Source organism: Chiloscyllium plagiosum, unplaced genomic scaffold (assembly GCF_037043375.1).
Source record: "Chiloscyllium plagiosum isolate Xiang-an unplaced genomic scaffold, Cpla_swu_hap1 HiC_scaffold_23, whole genome shotgun sequence".
NCBI lineage: Eukaryota > Metazoa > Chordata > Chondrichthyes > Orectolobiformes > Hemiscylliidae > Chiloscyllium > Chiloscyllium plagiosum.
In genome coordinates this window covers 41,925,595-41,946,695 of record NW_028270161.1, presented here as the reverse complement: position 1 = coordinate 41,946,695, position 21,101 = coordinate 41,925,595, and the positions used below count along the sequence as shown (strand labels likewise).

Here is a 21,101-nt window from a genome sequence, read left to right as displayed (position 1 = left end):
GGAGTTATTCCCTAAATTAGCAGCTGGCTGGCTAGGGAAGAAAAGAAGCCATCGGAACTGAGCATAAATATGGACAGGTTCCAGGAAAATAAAGAAGGGACAGCATAACATATATCCATGGCTTGGGAGTTTTGGTTATGTTGAAAGTTAAATGGGGAGTTTCTCTTCTATAGTTTAGACTAAAATTTCCCAGTTCTCTTAAGGAATCATAACATTACATACGTGCAAATTACCTGGTAGAAACAAATGTTAGATGCATTTAATGAAAGATCAGTGTGCCATTTGCAGGTATGTCTTTTAAATGCTTTGATTTGCTGCAATGTTTTAATCAGAGCACATTTTTTTGCCACAGTATTTTAGTTATGAACGCGTGTTTGCAAAAGAGCATTGTGATTCTTGAAATTCTCCTACCTACCATCAGCATCAGATTTGGGATGGCTTGGTGCTCATGGCATGACCACTGCCACAGAGCAATTATTGCTGCTGCAGCCTCGAGGCAAATTGATGGTTGTGCCAGACTGGGATCTGTTTTATGTTGGAGTTTTGGACTGCCTGGAAACAGATTTGAGAATGCTAAGTGCACATCATATTGGCCCTTTGCAACCATCAGAGAGAATATTACATTCCTACGATCTTAGCTGATTTGAATCAATGTTCCATGTAAAAGATAATTATTTTTTAATTTGTTCAAGACATGAAGATATGACTGGCTGACCCAGCATTTCTTGCCCACTTTGCAACACTATTGTCCTTTACCAAGTTAAGTGCAAAAATTTTGCTTGTCCCTAATGCACATGTACACATCACTAATTCTATTCACTCCTTAACTAATTTAAGCCTTGCCAGATACACTATGCACTTTTAATGATCCTAACAACTGGTACATTGTGGTTTGTGAAGTATTTAATCATCACTAAATCATCTGTATCAATAACTATTCCTGGATACTAATATCCAAGACAAATGTGTAATGCAGTTAAAAAATAATAGTTATTTTAATTTTTTACACTATATGCATTACTTTATGTATTGTGTCCAAATAATCAGCATTTTAACAAGATGTATATTTAAAAATGAAGACGTAAACTGAGTAAGATAATGCATTATTCTTCTGAATAGATCATTTTTAATAATTTACCCTGCATGAACATTGAAGGAGTAAATTGTACAGGATCTGTTCATTTGTTCTGATTTGCCCAAGATATATTTGTAATTTACTTCCCAAAACCAAATGAATCGATTCAATTCAATAACCTGCCTACAAGTTTGGGTAAAACAAAGAAATTTAAACTCGAATACAAATTTCATGAATACTTACATTTGTTGAGATGCAAATTAATCTACAGAAGAGTCTTTTTTAGGAACTTGAGGAGGAAGAGAAAAAACAAAAACTAAAGCGGAGAATACAACGAAAGGGAACAGAGCATGCACAGCCTGCCACTGTCAACGTCAGGGTGTCCAAAAAGATGGTAGCACGAACAGCAGACATTCGAATTTCAGACAGAATGTTTATTGACAAAACCTATCTTCAACTATATCCTGCTGTATACAATCACATTGAGGGAGAGGTACTTGTACATTGTAAAAATATTATTGTTTTTGATTAAGTAATTAAATAAGATCTTGCTGAGCAAATAACAATGATGTAATAAAGTGTGCATTAATTAATGGACAGATCATGCAGCAAGTTCAGGGTTAAGGAAAAATTATGTATATGGATTTTCAAGCTTGCTGGTTGGTCACTTCATTTCTTGCTTTGTGAAAGTGACATTTTATTCATAATTGCCTGTTATTTTGAAGAGCTTGTTTGATTTAAACATTAATTGCCCATTGTACTTATCACAAAATTAAGACTATTAACAATATGCTAATTCTTAATGTAATGTAAATCCACTGTTCTAACCCAGAAAGGGCATGACTGAAATTGGTACAGTTTCATTCCTACAGGTGATAACTTGTTTTTGAAATGTTTAAAAATGCCAATTTTTAAGTTATATTTTTGTTCTTACTACTTTCTTACTATCTTAACCTAAGTTTTCTTCTCTTTATTAATCTTCTGTACTTGATTTGGCTGTAATATGCACTTAAGAAGGCAAGTAGTGAGGATGACACAAAAAGTCTGCAGAAAGATATAAACAGGTTAACTGTGTGGGCAAAAACTTGGCAAATGAAATATAATGTGGGAAAATATGGTGGGAAATTCGGCATGAAGAATGCAAGAGCTGAATATCATTTGAGTGAAAAAAAGAGTACAAAAGCTGCATGGAGACATTTGGGTGTCCTCATGCAAGAATCACTAAATGCTCGCATACAGGTTCAACAGGTAATGGAGAAGACAAATAGAATGCTAAGCTTTATTTAAAAAAAAGTATAGAGTATATGGTATAAAATAGAGTAGAAAGATAGGGAAGTCTTGCTAAAACTATGCAAAGCACTAGTCACACTACACCTAGAATACTGTGAACAGTTTTGATTCGGAGATGCCGGTGTTGGACTGGGGTGTACAAAGTTAAAAATCACACAACACCAGGTTATAGTCCAACAGGTTTAATTGGAAGCACACTAGCTTTCGGAGCGACGCCCCTTCATCAGGTGATTGTGGAGGGCTCGATCGTAACACAGAATTTATAGCAAACATTTGCAGTGTGATGTAACTGAAATTATACATTCCCAATTATACATTCTTCAATGTATAATTTCAGTTACATCACACTGCAAATGTTTGCTATAAATTCTGTGTTACGATCGAGCCCTCTACAATCACCTGATGAAGGAGCGTCGCTCCGAAAGCTAGTGTGCTTCCAATTAAACCTGTTGGACTATAACCTGGTGTTGTGTGATTTTTAACTGTGAACAGTTTTGACTTCCTTATTTAATGAAAGATGTTTTGGCATTGGAGACAGTCCAAAAAAAGTTTAACAAATTGAACCCAAGTATTTTCTTATGAGGAGAGGTTAAATTGTTCTGTATTCATTGGACAAATTCATTTAGACAAATGAATGACAACCTCACTGAAACTTTTGATCGACTAAGTGAATTGATAGACTATGTGACTGGGTAAAATTGTGGCAGATGGAGTTTAATGTAAGCAAATATGAGATTATCCATTTCAACTGAAAAAAGATTGATCAGGTAACTTTCCAGATAGTACTCCCAATTGGAGAACTTCGAACAGATCAGGGCATCACACATTAGGAAGGAAATGTTGATCTTGGAAGGAGTACAATGTAAGTTTACAAGAATGACACTGAGACTTAAGGAGTTAAGTTATGAGGAGAAGTTTATACAAATTAAGAAACAAAACTAGAAATTGTTGGAAAAACTCAGACCATCTGTGGAGAGAAATCAGAGTTAATATTTCTGGTCAAGTGATCCTTCCTCAGAACTGAGGAGTCTGAGGAAGGGTTCTGAAGAAGAGTCATACACCAGAAAAGTTAACTCTGATTTCTCTCCACAGAAGCTGTCAAACATGCTGAGTTTTTCCAGCAATTTCAGTTTTTGTTTTTGCTTTACATCATGCACAGTTCTTTTATTTTTTATACAAATTAAGCCTTTTTTTTCCTACAATTTAAAAGGTTAAGGGGTAACCTGATCAAAGTCTTAATGATATTAACAGGAAAGACACAGGCTGAATAGATTATTTCCACTTCTTCAGGATTCTAGAATAATCTGAGAACTAGACCATTCGGGAATGATGTTAGGAACCACTTCTACACACAAAGAGGTAGATGCTTGGAACTTTCTTCCACAAATCACAGTGATGATGGATCAGATGTTAATTTTAAATATGAGGTAGTCAATTTTTTATTAAGTAAAGGCATTAAAGAGTATTGGCCAAAGGCTTGAATATGGAGGTAGACCACAGATTAGCCATAATGCCCTTGAATGGTGGGACAGGTTCAAGGGGCTGAATGGCCTACTCCTGCTCCAATGTTCCATTGAAACTGATGAGGGCTTGATGAGGCAGATGCTGAGAGATTATTTCTCTCTGTGGAAAAGTCTTGGATCAAAGGGCATAATTTCAGAGTAAATGGTCACCATTTAATAGAGATGTGGAGGAACTTCGTCTCACAGAGAATAGTAAATCTGAGGAATTATTTATTACAAAGAATTTTGGTTTGGGTCATTAAGCACGTTTAAGACTGAGAATTTTAGTTAGTAAGGTAATAGGAAAAAGATAGGAAAGAAAAGTTGAGGATCATTAGATGAACTATGATCTCATTGAATTGTGCTAAAAGGCCTATTTCTGCTTCTACATCTTATGGTCTATGAACTCTTTCTCTGTCATTTTTGCTTTTTTCCTTTGAATTCTCAAATCTAGTTAATTAAGGAGAAAATAATAGTTTTCATATGGCATTAATATACCTGGAATGTGCAAATGCTCTGATTTTTCAATAACCATAACAGGCTGTGCAAAGTTCTTGTTGGCATTGATTGAGTTTATTTGTTAAAGAAGTGAGAATTAAGTGACGTAAGTGTATTTCTTGTAATTTTCTTAAAGATTGACTCAGAAATGGTAAAAGAACTGGACAGCGGGTTGTCCCATGGGGAAGAACTCCAAGAGATTTATAAGGAGCTTTTGAATACAATTCCAGAAGACTATTTATTATTTGACCGGGTAGGAAATATTTATTGTCATATATGAATTCAGTGAATTATAATGTCCTTTAATGTGGATTCTTAGCATGGAGCTACAGTGATGTATTAAGCTGTCCAAGTAGCTGATCACATTAAAGCATTCTTACTGACAACCAACAGGAAATGAGTTTCACTAAAATCAAAAGATTTTTAAAAAAATGTTACGTAGAGGAAAAATAAAGATTAGGACACAGACAAGAGGCAAAGGTAGAAGTAAAATATTCTGAAAATACATTTTTCAAAAAAAAATGTCTAGCAATTAATCATAATGGTAAAATTTAACAGCACTCTACAAGAATAAAATTATTTTGTTCAGAGCTAGAATTTCAACAATAGTTACGATTTATGTTGTCATTAAAAGCTGTTGTGTTTGATTAAATAAGGTATGACTTTTTATGGGGTTTCTAACAGCAACACGAGAATGGAATAATATAAAATTACATCACAGGAATTGCTGTAAATGAATGCTACCATTTGGGTGGGGGTCAATGGTAGAAATCCCAGTACTTAACAGGGTAGTACACTAAGTAGTAGGCTGCATCTTAAGGATTTTCATGTTAATTTGATCCTTTTGCTAAGTCTTGACATTGCAGTTTGTTTTGTAGAGCTAATGGAGGTGAATGCTGATAGTTCACCATCAAACTCACCAGGCATGCAAAATATTTCGTTTGGAAGACAAATGTTAAATATTCATTATGATCTGTTCTAAGTTTTCTGTACACACATTTTTCTTTTCTCTTGAAAGGGCTATGTTTTTCCTTTATCTTTACATATTTATAAAACAACGTTGTGACATGTTAGTGAAATTCTGATATTGCAGATTTTTAAGAGTAATCTGTTACAAGAGTTTTAAACTCTGTAACCTATAAAGAAAATCCCTTTAAGTTTCAAGTGAAACAAAACAGAAATATCTGGAGAAACTCAACAGGTCTGGCAGCATCTGTGTAGAAAAAGCAAGGTCAAAATTTTGGATCCAGTAGGGTCCCAAATGTTCACAGGAGCTTAAAACATTGAACCTGCTTTCTCTCCACAGATGCTGCCACATTTGCTGCGTTTAAATTTCAGATTTCCAACATCTGCAGTTCTTTGTTTTAAGTTTCAAGTGTCCTTTCAAGATGGTAGGCACAGCACACAACTGTTGGTTCCATTGAGGGTTCAAAGGCTGTTGAACCATATTATCTCAGGACTGATAACAAAGGAAAATATATATAGTTTAATTAATCCATGGCAACACAATATGTTTAAATGTTTAAAAATTCAAAAGTTCTGTGAGAACAGGGAACTGGGAGATTCCAAACACAAATTTAAAAGGAAGTTCCTACACAATTAACTTTGCCTTGTAGAGCAATGGTTCATTTGTAATTGACACAGCATCCATTTTGCTTTGGTACTGATATGACAAGCTGTGAGTCACCATTTTAGATGGAATTGCAACAAGAATTCTGAAATACACTGGCTATGAGAGAGGGTTCTCAACAGGGAAGTGGAGGAAGGGAAACCAGCAAAAGCACTATTGTACTGAAGTAGGCTGTCAAGCACCGGAACCTACAATGCCATAAAAGTAAAACAAAGGAGCCTTTGTTCCATTCTAAAACCTGGTATGCTCAATCCACCTGTGGTAGAACCTCCCCAATTATTTGACTGCAAAAACCATTCCATGTGCAGAGTTTTGACTTCAAATCTCCAATCTTTTCACTTCAAAGAAAAATCTTCTACCAAGCCAAGTTTGAAATGACAGAGACTGATCTTAGTTTTATCTTTATAAGAATATTTATCTGTAACTACTTTCAATCTTTGCATCTGTCTTTTAGCTAATAACTGTCATTGTTTACTTTTCAACTTAGCAATAGTTGTATATTAAACCAACCTTTATCTTAACCAACAGGGTGCTCTGGTTTCCTCCCACAGTCCAAAAATGTGCAGATTAGGTGAATTGGCCATGCTAAATTGCCCATAGTGTTCGGTAAGGGGTAAATGCAGGGGTATGGGTGGGTTGCGCTTCGGCGAGTCGGTGTGGACTTGTTCGGCCGAAGGGCCTGTTTCCACACTGTAAGTAATCTAATCTAATCTAATCTTTTTTAAAACATTTAGGTGTTAGCTCTTTTTAAATTGGTGCACTCAAAAAAACTGAAAGAGGGCTAAATAAGTGTATTCAAAACTTGTAGTTCACAATTTGCTCTAAAGACATGCCTCTGTGGTCGTGAAATTTGGGTTTTCCTTGATTTTTTTGCCAGTGTACTTCCATGTCGGCTATGTTCACGAAAATTGATTCCCTGGAGGATCTGCTAAATTTAAATTTTATGGCAGCTAGTATTAGTGAGCCGCAGCCACATGGAAGTACGCTGTGGCTCACTAATACCAGCTGCCATAAAGTTTTAATTTAGCAGACCTTGCAGGGAATCAATTTTCGTGAACATCTGTACTTCTAAATTTGGCTTGCCTTGGAAGAGTTATGCTTTGGAAATTCACTGGTAGTAATCTCAAAGTTAAAGGACTTGAGTGAATCAGTATTACAAAATGGATCCAAAATGGATCCAAATGTACGAAGGTACTTATCACAGGACATGTTTTCATTCTGTTCTTTAGGATCCAATGGTAACTTCTCCAGCGGTGGATGTACACCCTTCCAAGTGTTTTGCATCCTACATTTTGTCCAAGAACAAAGAGGAGCGTGCCATTAATCCTGAACTGAAATTATTGAAACCTAAATTTGGGACTGAAAGGTAGTATTTGGGTGTCATTTCAGTTTGCTTTGAAACTCAGTGGTACAGGCTTGAAAAGTCATTATGAATGTGTTAATGTTGCAGTGTTAGGAAACTGCAGGAGAAATTTTTTCAAAGGAAAATAATTTGAATTTACTATCCATGAATCCGCTTGAAATAGTATCATTTTTTATCTCTATATTTCTACACATATGACATATGAATAGGAGCAAATGTAGGTCACTAGGCCCTTGAGTCTGCTCTACCATTCAATAAGATCATTGCTGATCTAATTTCTCCATATACCCACCTAGCACCGATAACCTTTCATCTCCTCGTTTAACAAGAATATACCTGGAACAAAAACAGAAATTGCTGGAAAATCTTAGTAGGTCTGGTGGCATCTGTGAAGAGAAATCAAAGTTAACACTTCATGTCCAATGGCCCTTCTTCAGAACCCTCACTGGACCTGAAACGTTAACTCTGATTTCTCTCCATTAATGTTGCCAGACCTGCTGAGAATTTCTAACATTTTCTATTTTTTTTTATATTTCCAGCATCTAGAATTCTTTTGGGTTTTTTTGTGTCAAAAATATAACTATCTTTGCTTTAAAATTATTCAAAGACTTTCTCCCTCAAAGAACATGGCCTTTTCTCAGAAAAATTTCTTCTCACCTCTCTCTGAAATGGATGACAATGGATTTTTGAACAGTAACCCTAGAGCTAAATCCTCCCTCAAGAGGAAACATTCTTATCACATCCAACCAGTCAATACCTCTCAGCATGATTCAGTCAAGTCACTTTATTCTCTTCTGAACTCCAGAAAATATAAGTATCCAAGTCTAGCCTCTCCAAAGTTTCCTTGTTACCCGATTATCTTGAACTTTTTTAAAATCCCTTGTTAGAATGTCTTTCAAAGAACAGAGAACAATACAGTGCAGGACCAGGCCCTTCAGCCCTCCAAGCCTACACTGACACATTTTGCCCTTCCATTCTAAAACTGTCTTCACTTACAGGCTCCGTATCCCTTTAAGCCCTTCCTATTCATGTATTTGTTCAGGTGCCTCTTGAATGCTGCTATTGTGTCTGCTCCTACTACCTCTTCTGGCAGCACATTCCAGGCAATCACCCTTTGTGTGAAAATCTTGCCTCGCACATCTCTTTTAAACAACTGCCCCCCCCCCCCACGTATCCCCTAGTAATTAAGCCATCCACCCTGGGAAAAAGCTGCATACTTCCCATTCTATCCATCCCATTCATAATCTTGCAAACTTCTATCAGGTTGCCCATCAGTCTCCTGTGTTTCAGTGAAAATGAACCCAGTCTTTTCTTATACCTAAAATCCCACATTCCAGACATCATCCTGGTAAACCTTTCTGTACCCTTTCCAAAGCATCCACATCCTTCTGATAGTGTGGTGACCATAACTATATGCAATACATGGTATGGAGACCAGAACTATATGCAATAAAGTGCAGTTTCTTCCAAAGACAAACCTTCCATTGCAAGTATTAGTCTATAAAGCATGGTCTAAATAGTTTCCATTGTATATTTTCTTAAATGAGGAGACCAGTACTATGCACCGTACTCCAGATGTGGTATTACTAGTGTTCGTATGACAGAAGCATAACTTCCCTGCTTTTGTTTTCATTTCCTCAAGTAATAAATAAAACATTCCGTTAGCTTACCTAACTATTTGCTGTACTAGTGTACAGGTAATTTGCAAACATGGAAATGTATACCCAGATCCATGTTCATGCACTCACTGTTGAGATAAAATGCCCATTTTTTTCACTCTAATTGCTGAAATTAACAATTTCACGTTATCCCTAATTACAGTCCATTGACCAAACCTTTGTAACTTTCTTATATGTCTTCTTCAAAATTTAACTACTTACCTATCTTTCACCAACAACTTTAGTAACCATGATTTTTGTTCCTTTGTCCAACCTATTTCTAAAAATTTGTAAGAAGTGGAAACACCAGCATTGATTCCTCTGACATGCTACTCACTACATCTTGCCAAATAGAAAATTATCCATTTATGCCTATTTTCTGTTTCTTGTCATCTAGCCAATCTTCTATCCATTCCAATAGGTTACCCCATATAGCATGAGCTTTTAATTTTCATAATCACCTTTAAACTGGCATTTTGCCAAATGCCTTTGGAAATCTAAGTTCACAATATCCACTGCTTCTCCTTTATCTACAGCATGTCACTTGCTCAAAGACATGCAGTTAATTAGTTAAACATGATTTCCCTTACAGAAAATTATGTTGACTCTGCCTGATTACCTTAAACTTCTCTAAGCATTCCTAACATTTTCCCTATGACAAATATTAAGCTAACTGTCCTGTAGTTTTCTTCTTTCTGTTTCTCTGGATAGAAGAAAGTTATGCTTCTGTCATACAGAACACTGATAATACTACATCTGGAGTATTGTGCATACTATTGGTGTCCTCATTTAAGAAAAGTATAAATACAGTGGAAACCATTTAAACTATGTTTTGTAGATTAATACTTGCAATATAACTTGAATAAACAAGTTATATTTGCTACTTTCAGCAATTTTAGTTTTAATGCAATCCTTCCCGTACCTAGAAATTTTGGAAAATTTGAAACCAATGCATGTTTTGATCAGACCCTTGGCAAGGTTCTCCAATTCCAGATAAGATGCCGTGAACTGTTAAGTTTTTGAGTGAGGATGGATGTACTGGTGCCTCTTTATTCACTCACCTCCTCAGTCAGTTGCAACAAGATTACTTCATCAAGGTCACCTCCTTTATGGACACCTGTCTCTCAGGCCCAAATTAACTTACGATTTAAAAGAATCCAGTTGAATTGGCTTTCTTGACTCAATTAAAAAGATCAGTTTATTAATCATTAAATGCATGGAGAATTAATAATGCTACATAGACTCACACATTAGAAAAAGAGGTGAGTTCAAAAGAATAAAAGTTTTTTAAAAATGAGTCTCTGAATTGTCCACAAGGATCAGACAGTTGGCCATTGGGAACCGTAACAGTGGAGGTTACTAGCAGTGTTGACGTTGGTTTTTTGGTTTTGTTGGCTGTCTGAAGTTCCTTTGCCCAGATTCCGTTGTTAAATAATTTGCAGCACTTAGAGTGAGAAAGTCTTCCTTTTGTTGTCCTGCTGGCTAGCTGACCTTTAGCACTCAGAATGAAACAGGGTCTTTACCTACACTTCATGGCTGGTGAGGAGTATTGATTCAATTGTGACTTTCACAGCATGCTAATGCTTGAACACAGAATGGTACGTGTGTGAATTTTCAAGTCCACTAGCACACTTCTGTAGAGTGGGAACTGGCTTCTTAATCCCACTCCTTATGTATTCTTTAAGGCAAAAATCAAAACATAACTCCTGTTTCGGACATAACCTGTAGGGGGTGACTTGCTGTTGAGTACGGGTTCATCCGTCCCTTGTTACCTTTGTGGTCACAAGAGTTCACTGTCCAATCTATTTAAAGTTTTCTTTGGTGTTTCCCATATGTCCCACACAGAATTTTCTTTTGCACCTGTGATTATCAAGAAGAAGAGAATAAAATGAACTCTACTGCTGTAAAATCTTGCATTATATTCAATGCTTCAAGATGAGACCAGAGCATTGTGACATTTTGTGTATAGTGCACGAAAAAGTACTTTTCACTGTACTTTTATATATGTTACAATATATCTAAATCTAATTTGTGTAGTAGTCCTGTTTTTTAAAAAAACACATTTTAGAATTAGGGACTAAAACGTCCATCATATTTAGAGATTCTGACCCATTATCAACTCACTTCTCGTGCCAGAAAAATTAAATGAGATTCATTTCCATTTAATTACAAAGAGTGAAAAAGAGATGAATATATAAAACAATAAACACACTTTCAAACACACATTCATTCTCTTAGCCTTGGTCAATTCCTCTTCAGTTCCAACTGGGTCTCTAGATTCTGGACAAGTTGTCTGCAATCAGAATTGATTTCCTTATAATGTTGTTAATTTTCAGGTGACATTGTTGAAGGAAAGAATTAAAAATTAATAAAACAAGATTAACTTGGCCTTCTAGGTCTTGAAATCTTTCCACAAAAGCTGTGGTCATTATAGGCTTTGTTCTCTCACTACCCACTTGGAACATTATCTTGAAGTGTTTCAGAGCTAGTAATAAATCTACAGTTTCCTTGTCTACAATGGAGTAGTTCCAGAATGGTCTTTCTTTTGAAGATACATCTTCCTGAAGGGGAACATTCATCAATGTTGCAAGCGTCAATGGTTACTTTCAATGCTTGTTTAAAGGTTGGAGCTGCAAGCCAAAGCTCCAATGTGAATGTGACCTTCAGTTTTGCAAAAGCAGTTTGACGTTTCTCAGTCCATACTATCCTTGCTGCTTTTCTATAATAGATTTGTCAGCAGCGCAGTGGAGCAAACCTTTGGTAGAACTGACACGCCCCCAAGAAACACACGATTTCCCGTTTTATTAAGGGAATGGGAAACTGTACTACTGCTTCCAACTTTTGCGGCACTAGACAGTACTCCTCCTTGACTGACTATATGCCCTTGATATGTTATTTGGGTCAGGTTTTCTTGGTCTATAATAGGGATATTGCCTTATTGGAGAGGCCTCTCCCACACCCACATTGGGTAGAGTTGGGATAGTGCAGTCTGCCTTCTCTCTGTAAAAATTCTTGAGAGCAGTGAACAGCCCTGTTAAATTTCCATTCTGCACCTACTTGGATGAATAAGAAGTCTAAGTTTACTAATACTTTTATATTGGTGAGACCCTCACTCACATTTCCCTCTAATTTATTCCTGCTGTGACCCTTGTCTTCTAGGTCGATTATCTGCTTGTTTCCTTTTCAGCAATGGTATTGTTTTAGCTTTTGCTTTTTTGCTTTTTTCCTCAATCTGGGTTTTGGTGAGTTAATTCACTTCCCAAGCTTCTTGGCTACTCTGTATGGGCTACTGAACCTAGTGTTAGTAGGAGCATAAACACATGAATTCCTGGTTGAAAGGTTCAGATCCTAGCGTGTTTGTCTGTTTTTTGTTTCAATCACTATTTGGAAGTTTTTCGTGTTTTTGAGCCATTTCACAGGCTCACAAGAGTTACTTTGAGAACTCCACTACATAGTCTAACATGGTGACTTCCTCCTTCTCTTCTAAAAATCTCTTGTTGAATAGTTTCAGAGGCCCTTGTACGTGGGGCCCATTAACTGATTCAGATTGAACAAAACCTGTGGAATTATTGGGATTCCTGATGGTGAATAGGAGAAAGCCTTTGTCCCAATCATGCGGATATTCATAGCAGTGTGATATGGGAGTCATTGGTTCAAGGCTTTAATATGGGTTGGGGTTTACCTGGCATGTGTGTAAAGTTCTTCAAATCTTTACTTCATCCATGTGGAGCTTTGGCCAGTCGAAGTACTGGCAGATGCAAGCTAGGGATTTAGTGATTGGAATTTTGCATGTTAACTGCCGTATTTCCCTATAGTACGTCAGTGGCACCACTACCTGATGGATCATTGTTTATTCCTCGTTTGCAGGTTTTGTGGGGCTTCTGACCTGCCATCCACTTTTGTATAACTATATTCTTTTTCTTTAAGGTTAATACTAGTTTTAACCTTTTAAGTTAACCACACATGATGTGTCCTTGCTTGAAACTTCTTTATCTTTTTGGAATGTCACTATTCCATGTATATTGAGTCAGGTTGTATGTTTGCTTGCTGAGCTGGTGAGTTTGTTCTCAGATGTTTCATCACAATGCTAGGTAATGTCATCTGTGAGCCTCCAGTGAAGCATTGGTGTTCTGTTTCACTTGCTTGGTTTGTTGTGGTAGGTGATATCATTTCTGGTTCTGTTTCTGAGAGGTTGGTAAATGGGTTCCGGTTTGAATGTCTGGCCTCTATGAATTCCTGCACATATCTTTTATTTAGTCTGTCCTAGGATGCATGTATTGTCCCAGTCGAACTAGTGTCCCTCTTTATCTGTGTGTATGGATACCAAGTGGTAGTTGGTCACGTCTTTTGGTGGCCAGTTGGTGCTCATGTATGCTGGTGGCTAGTTTCCTGCCTGTTTGTCCAATGTAACGTTTGTTGCAGTCCTTACAGGGTATTTTGTGTATAACATTCATTCTGCTGTATTATGGACCAGACCAGACGCTCTCAAAGAAAGTATTCCATACCCTAACTTTGCTATTTGTTTTAAGCAGGTTCAGTGTGGATATTCCAGGAGTGATGCACCTGGCCCAACAACTTAGTTTTAAACAAAACTGAATTTATTTACAAGATTACCAAATGAAACACGAACAAAAGAAAACAGAATACAGAACAGCTTAACCTATCCAAAAACCCAACAGATTATCCCAACTTAATGATGCTGTTCCAAATACTTGCAACAACCCCTATAAACACCCCTTGGCAAAAAAGGGAAAAGTCCAACACAGGGTCTTACAGGAGAGATGTCAGACAGAGGGAGGATCAGCATGAATTGCTTCTTTGGGTCAAGCAGCTTCACAACTGATGGCTTGCTAAAACCAAACCAAACCAGACAGAAACTGAGCTGGGAGAACTGGCCATTCCCCTTTCATTGTACAAGTTTTTTAAAAACTTGAAAGCCTTTTGCCTGAGGCAGTATCTGTTAGCTATCTGTTAGTATCTGGAGGAGTCCAAGGACCTGCATGTCCTTGGTGGAGTGGGAGGGGGAGTTGAGAACACCTCTGGGAATATTTGTGGAAAGGTTCAGAGAACACCTCTAGGAATACTTGCGGAACGGTTCAGAGAACACCTCTGGGAATACTTACGGAACGGTTCAGAGAACACCTCTGGGACATCCGGACCAACCAACCCAACCACTCCGTGGCTCAACACTTCAACTCCCCTTCCCACTCCACCAAGGACATGCAGGTCCTTGGACTCCTCCATCACCAGACCATAGCAACACGACGGTTGGAGGAAGAGCGCCTCATCTTCCGCCTAGGAACCCTCCAACCACAAGGGATGAACTCAGATTTCTCCAGTTTCCTCATTTCCCCTCCCCCCACCTTGTCTCAGTCAAATCCCTCGAACTCAGCACCGCCTTCCTAACCTGCAATCTTCTTCCTGACCTCTCCGCCCCCACTCCACTCCGGCCTATCACCCTCACCTTGATCTCCTTCCACCTATTGCATTTCCAACGCCCCTCCCCCAAGTCCCTCCTCCCTACCTTTTATCTTAGCCTGCTGGACACACTTTCCTCATTCCTGAAGAAGGGCTTATGCCCGAAACGTCGATTCTCCTGTTCCTTGGATGCTGCCTGACCTGCTGCACTTTTCCAGCAACACATTTTCAGCAGCAATCATCATCAGAAGCATAGCACACTTTGAAATTATTTATTCCACCTGACCATTGAAGCAAATGCTATATACCATAATTCAAAAAACACCTGATGATGTATTTAAGTAGACAGAATATAACATCGTTGGAAATGGGATTGGGAGTATCTACAGTTGAAGAACTAGTAGGGGTACAGGTATAATATACTATAATTTTCATGATTCTAAAGCCCAGATTTTCTGACAGATCAAAACACTGAAATTAGGATATTGTATGAAGAGAATTTGCCTGCTTAGTTTGCTGACGCTTGTCTGTTTTTCAGAAAAAGATGATTGCACAAACTCTGTGAGTTCCAGGCCTCTTGTGATTGGGAACTTGACAGTTTCTCAGTTGAAAATTGCTGCTGCTACAAGAGGTCTGCAGCATCTTCAAGCATTGGAGATAGGAGCAGGAGTAGAGCACTCAACTTTGTGAGCCAGATCTACCATTGATTACAATCATGGTTGAAGTCCACTTTCAGTCTCAACTTCACTTGTTCACTGTGTGCCTTGAATTTCCAAAAGATCCAACCTCCATTGATCCTAGCCTTGAATATACCCAATGATGAACATCTACAATCTACTTTAGTCCTGAATTCCAAAGATTCACAACCTCTCTGAATGATTTCTCCCTATCTCAGTCCTGAATAATATTCCTTTATCCTGAGGCTGCATTCCATGTTTCATGCAGATGGTGTTTCTGCTGCCCTTCCATTGACGCTACTTTAGCAAAGTAGGACAGCTCTGCAGAGATTTCTGACTCAGGTATCTGAGGGTAGGCTTGTGATTGTCACAAGTTGTTTGATAGATTTAAGGCACTATCAGTAAAAAGATAGTTGTGGAAGACATGGAAAGGTAGGACTACTAACACAATGAACAGAAAGTGTGTCGAACAACAGATTGTAGGATGGTTCGTATTAAGATTCCTATTTAATTATTTGGGGCTTCCTACTCTCTGGAACACTATGATAGTGTACCTTTGCAAAGCAAAGTTATTCAACATGTAGGATCTGGCTCTGATCATTATCTCCCATGGATGGAACAACCCTTTTGCACCCACAACTGACACACATGTTCAACATGTGCCAATCAGAGCAAATGATGTTCAAATTCTACTTGAAAGAACAGAAAATAACAATGTGATTTAGGGCCCGTTTGAATTAGTACAAGCTGTCTCTCTCGTTACTTCTAAGTCTGAAATTACTATGTTTGCATTCTAAAGTTTCAGTCAGTGCATCAAGTGCTTGGGATCTTACCTAAAATAAGTATTACTGTGAATGTATCTAAGATGCTGTGTGTATTTCAGGACAATTCAATGATCTAAAACTGTAGCTATAAGTAACAAAAATGAAGAGTTGCAGCCACTTTGAATTAACATTTGAGGAGAGTCAAGCACTTGACATGTTTACTTATATCATCTCTTTGAATGTATTACAGGTATTTATTAATAAAGCAGGAAGCTGAAAGTGCTGTACCTAAATTTATGAATGAATCCAGAAATGCTGTTTCAGTGTCAGATTATCTAAATTACATTTCTATACAGGTATGTTATTGAATTATTGACTCTGCTTCTTTTGACAGCTCTGAGTGAATATACTCCTTTTTGTAAGAATCCATTACTACAGAATTAAATAGAAAATAGCCTGATCTTTTATTTGTGATTTATTCATTACATGAAAAGAAAGCAAACAAGGCAGTTCACAGTGCTTTGTTTGTGCCAGAAATACAGCTAAGTACGTGAGATAACTGAAAGAGTAGGATTGTTCTCTTTCTGTGACTTCTCTCAGTGTTCTGATGACCCTGATAAATCTCTTTTCTTTAACTATGTCAGTAAACATTAATTAAGGACTAATGACAACTCTAACCAATCCCAAATGTGATGAATTTCAATTTTTGACCGATGTTTTAATATGTATTCTGTTTTTACTTCAATGCCACAATACTTTAGAGAATAAACCCTATAGAGCTACATCCTCGATCGAGAGCCTCATTGGATATAAGCACTAATTGGAAAATATTGGCTGTATTGTTATCTTTCGATCTCTGACTTTGGTCCTTTTGCAATGTGATGGCTCCTGCATACAACAGACTATTCTTTCATCCAAATTATTTCATTTTCCTGAAACACTTTGGATAAACAAAGATTTATTTCAACCAAGTCAATGCATGCATTATAAACAAAGGAAAATAGAAATGTTTTTGTCCCAGATTTAATGTCCAAACTCACTTACTTAACCTTGATATTTTAATATTATCATTTATTCAACTAAAATATATTTAAATATGGTAAACATTTAATTTCAGTTTCTAATTTTTAATCCTGTTTTTATGTACAAGCTTGTATTTAGATCTAAGGTCCTTCATTGGAACAATGATGCGGGTTTAGAGTAAATCTATTGAGTTTGGAGATGAATTTTCATCTGACATTGGAATGAAGCAAAGTAAGATTCCACTTTTCTTTAAAATCAGTTCAGGCTGAAGCAGCTGAGTTATACCATGTAAGGTCTTTGCCAATTCAAAGCTTTACGGTAATGCTCAACGTTTTTGTGTGAATTAATTTTTCACTATGCAAAACCTACTTACTAAGAAGTAGGTGTAAATAGCAAAATATTACGTATTAATAGAACACTTCTCTTGCCTTTCTCCGATTAAACTCATTTCCATGATGGCTTACATTGATAGGTATCAGCATCTCTTTTATCACCTTTTTCAGGATAATGACTCTATTACCCACTTGTGTATGCCCAACGCTCACATATAGTAACAGAAGTGTTCTTTATGCTTTGAGGACATCCTTTCAGCATTGTTTCCTGTAGCACTTGGGAAGTTATATAATTTGCTTGATTTAAGCAATAACCTTTTCTGTCAAATTCATTATGTCTGCTGGGTTAATGACATCTAGAGCATTTCAACCTTTTGCTTCTTGCTGAATGTGGAATATTTCATACACTGTCTTAGCATCCTCAGATGTCTTCATAGGGAGCGCTGTTCTCAACTGCATATTGAAATGTATAACTACATTCCTTGTTTGTATTTCATATCCAGATAGTATCTCTGCAAACAAAGTAACATTCTTTGCATAAACTTTGCAGCAGATAAAAGTGGAGGAAGGTACTTTGAAGTGTTCAGACTCCACTGTCATTTTGTCTCTCCTAAATAGATATTGATTAAAATGTTCACAATTAAAGACCATATCCAAGCATTCATTCTAAACCTAAGTGTGGCATCAGTCTGTGTTAATGCCCTGGTTGAAGGTACAATTAGTTGTCTTTCCTGTATTAGGGCTTCTCCATATTTGGTCTCTGGTATCACACGACAATGTGACTTAAACATTGGCATGTACCTTAGTTTTATTGTCACCTCATTGCTTGATTCTAGAGGAAGCTGTTTCTCATTCTGCTCCCGAGCCTTAGCCTTGAACTTGTACAGACATTTATGTTCTGATGACAATTTTGAGAAGAACTTGGCTAAATAGTTCATGCGCCAATGGTTCATGCATCTCTTGCACTGCTTTCACAGACTTTGGTTGTCACATCTGCCACAGCACTCGGCTTGTTTAGATCTGGGTGAAGCCCTTTTTCTGTCAGTTGTGTTGTGCCTGCCACTCAGTGTGATAACACATATCTGCAAGTAGACTCTCAATAATAGTAAAAAATGCTAATATTTATTTATTTACTACAATTAATACAGGTAGACAATCCTTATCTGAAACCCTCAGGACCAGCTATCTTTCGGATTTTGGAATTTTTCCGATAAAGGATTAAATGATAATTTCATAGTAAAATGTTTTAAAAATTACCGGACAGCAGACCCACTTTTGATTACTACAAGCACTGAGACAAAATTGATGCCTGCTAGTGCTGGGTCACGTCGCTACGTCACATCTGAGTGAAGTGGGTCGAGTAGGTGTGGAGTTGAGTTAACTGTTTGCACACCAAACAACCTTGTTAATGAGAAAAAAACTTCAGAAAAAAAACTTCAGATTTCGGATTTTGTGATTTTGGATAAAGAATGTCTACCTGTACTATAACAACAATATACACTATAAACTAACAATTTACACCATCAATCTAATCAATTATCTTGTGCTTTAACTTAACTCTGGATGATCATACACCACCACACTAGATCTTGGCCTTGATCCACCTGGTGATGATCATCTGGTTGTCTTCTTCGGGAGGTTCCAGGGTGTCTTCACTTCACAGTGGTTGGTCTCAAGTTACTGCTCCTGAGGGTGGTGTTGCGACTATTCTTATACTTAGACATCTTTGCATCATTTTGGGAGGGTCCTCATTGTCCACCAATAGATCAATCAGGGCTCGGTCACCCTGATCAATCAGACCCAACTAGGCATTGACATGTTGATGGCAGGATGGTCCTTAGGCATCCATTCCTGGAGGTGTTGGTTGCACATATGTCAGGTAGCCCTCTCCAAATAAGAGTCTAAGGTGCCCATTCGTGTCTGGTAAACAACTCAATGTTTCCAATTGTCTGCGGATGGCATACTGGTCGATTATATTCAATTCCAAACTCAAGTGAATATTGTATTGTCTGCAGCTGTTGGGTCAATTACATACTGTCTGTCGGTTGCTGCAGCCTGTCTGTATTCTGCAGCATGTTTATTAGCACAGCCACTTTGGTCAAGGCTTGTCTCAATTTCCCAGCATGCCTTATTTGTTGAAGGCTTTTCATAAATCCATCATTGTGAGTAGCCCAGCTGGCCAAGGTTGCCTGACCAGTGCATGTACTTGACTTGAAACCTTTCAATTGCCTTCTTGTTCAGCTTCAAGGTTATCTGACAAGCTCTCACATTAGCTGCAACAGACACTGATCTTGATCTGCAGGGTTTTTTTCATAGAAACATAGAATAAAGGAGCAGGAGTAGGCCATTTGGCCCTTCAAGCCAATTTCACCATTCAATATGATCATTGAATTCAGTACCCTGTCCTGCTTTCTAACCATACCCTTGATCCCTTCAGTCCTACAAACTAAATTAACATCTTTCTTGAAAGTTTCAACATTTTGACCTCGACAGTTTCCTGTGGCAGAGAATTCCACAGGCTCATTGCTCACCGGGTGAAGAAATTCCTCCTCAACTCTGTCCTAAAACACCAGCCCCTTATCCATAGACAGTGATTCCTGCTTCTGGACTCCCTGGTGATAGCGAAAATCCTACTACTCTGTCTAATCCTGTTAGAATTTTATAGATTTCAAAGAGATCTTCGTTTTTCTAACCTCTAATGAATATAGTCCTAATCAATCCAGTCTCTTCCTGTACATCAGTCCCCCAGGAATCAGTCTGGCAAAACTTCTTTGCATACCCTCCATTGCCAGAACATCCTTTCTCAGATAAGGAGACCAAAACTGCACACAACACCCCTGTTGTGGTCTTATCAATACCCTGTACAGTTGCAGCAAGCTATCTGTACTCAAATCCTTGCACTATGAAGGCCAACATATTGATTTCATTGTGGCTCGATATCCATAAAGTAGCGGATCATCCACAGTGGTTTAGATTCCAGTACAACCGCTGCCTGCATTCATACTCTTCTGGAGAAATGGAAATACTGAATGCATTGATAACCATCTGTATCTTCTGAATGGTATCCAGAATGTAGTGAGAAAACTGCTGCTTTCATCCAGCTTCACTTGCCAGTAACCATCCTTTGCATTGTGGGTAATGAAGACCTTTGCTATGACAAGTTGTAGTCAATTTTTTCAATGGCTGACATGGGATAGTGAGATCTCTTCAAAGCTTTATTGAGATCTTTTGGACCCAAGCATAATCTTATTTTTCCAGGTTTTTTCACTGCAACCATCCTGCCAATCCAGTATGCAAGACTCGATACTATATTGATTATTCTTTTCATTTCCAGCTATTGTATCTTGTCTTTGAGCTGGAGTAGAGTACAGCTGTAACTGTCCTTGTCAGGTGCTAGGTTCGCCTCTCACTTCCATCGAATTCAAGGTGATATTCTCCGGGAAGCCTATGAGATCTTGCACTATTTTTGTGCATTATAGTCAGTAGTTGCCACTGTTAAGGTCACTTATGGTTAAATTAGAGTGGCTACCTTCAATCTGCAGTGACCAATGACATGGTCAAGATAGCTTGTGATCAGAATTCTCACAGTTGGGAACTGCAATTCACACACAGATTCGAATCAATCAGGGTGTACATGTATTTGGAAAGGCAAGGACTGATTTAGATTTAGATTACTTACAGTGTGGAAACAGGCCCTTCGGCCCAACAAGTCCACACCGACCCGCCGAAGCGCAACCCACCCATACCCCTACATCCACCCCTTTAACCTAACACTACGGGCAATTTAGCATGGCCAATTCACCTAACCCGCACATCTTTGGACTGTGGGAGGAAACCGGAGCACCCGGAGGAAACCCACGCAGACACGGGG

At 37.9% G+C, this 21,101-nt stretch overlaps 1 protein-coding gene across 1 annotated transcript in view; it reads left to right on the top strand.

Moving 5' to 3' along the window:
* Positions 1-21,101, top strand: part of LOC122561665 (coiled-coil domain-containing protein 87) — a 75,119-nt gene that overhangs the window by 37,618 nt on the left and 16,400 nt on the right. The window contains exons 11-14 of the mRNA XM_087999298.1: positions 1,362-1,568; positions 4,502-4,618; positions 7,225-7,361; positions 16,126-16,231. Coding sequence (XP_087855424.1) covers positions 1,362-1,568; positions 4,502-4,618; positions 7,225-7,361; positions 16,126-16,231 — 567 coding nt within the window. The remainder of the gene's footprint in view (positions 1-1,361; positions 1,569-4,501; positions 4,619-7,224; positions 7,362-16,125; positions 16,232-21,101) is intronic.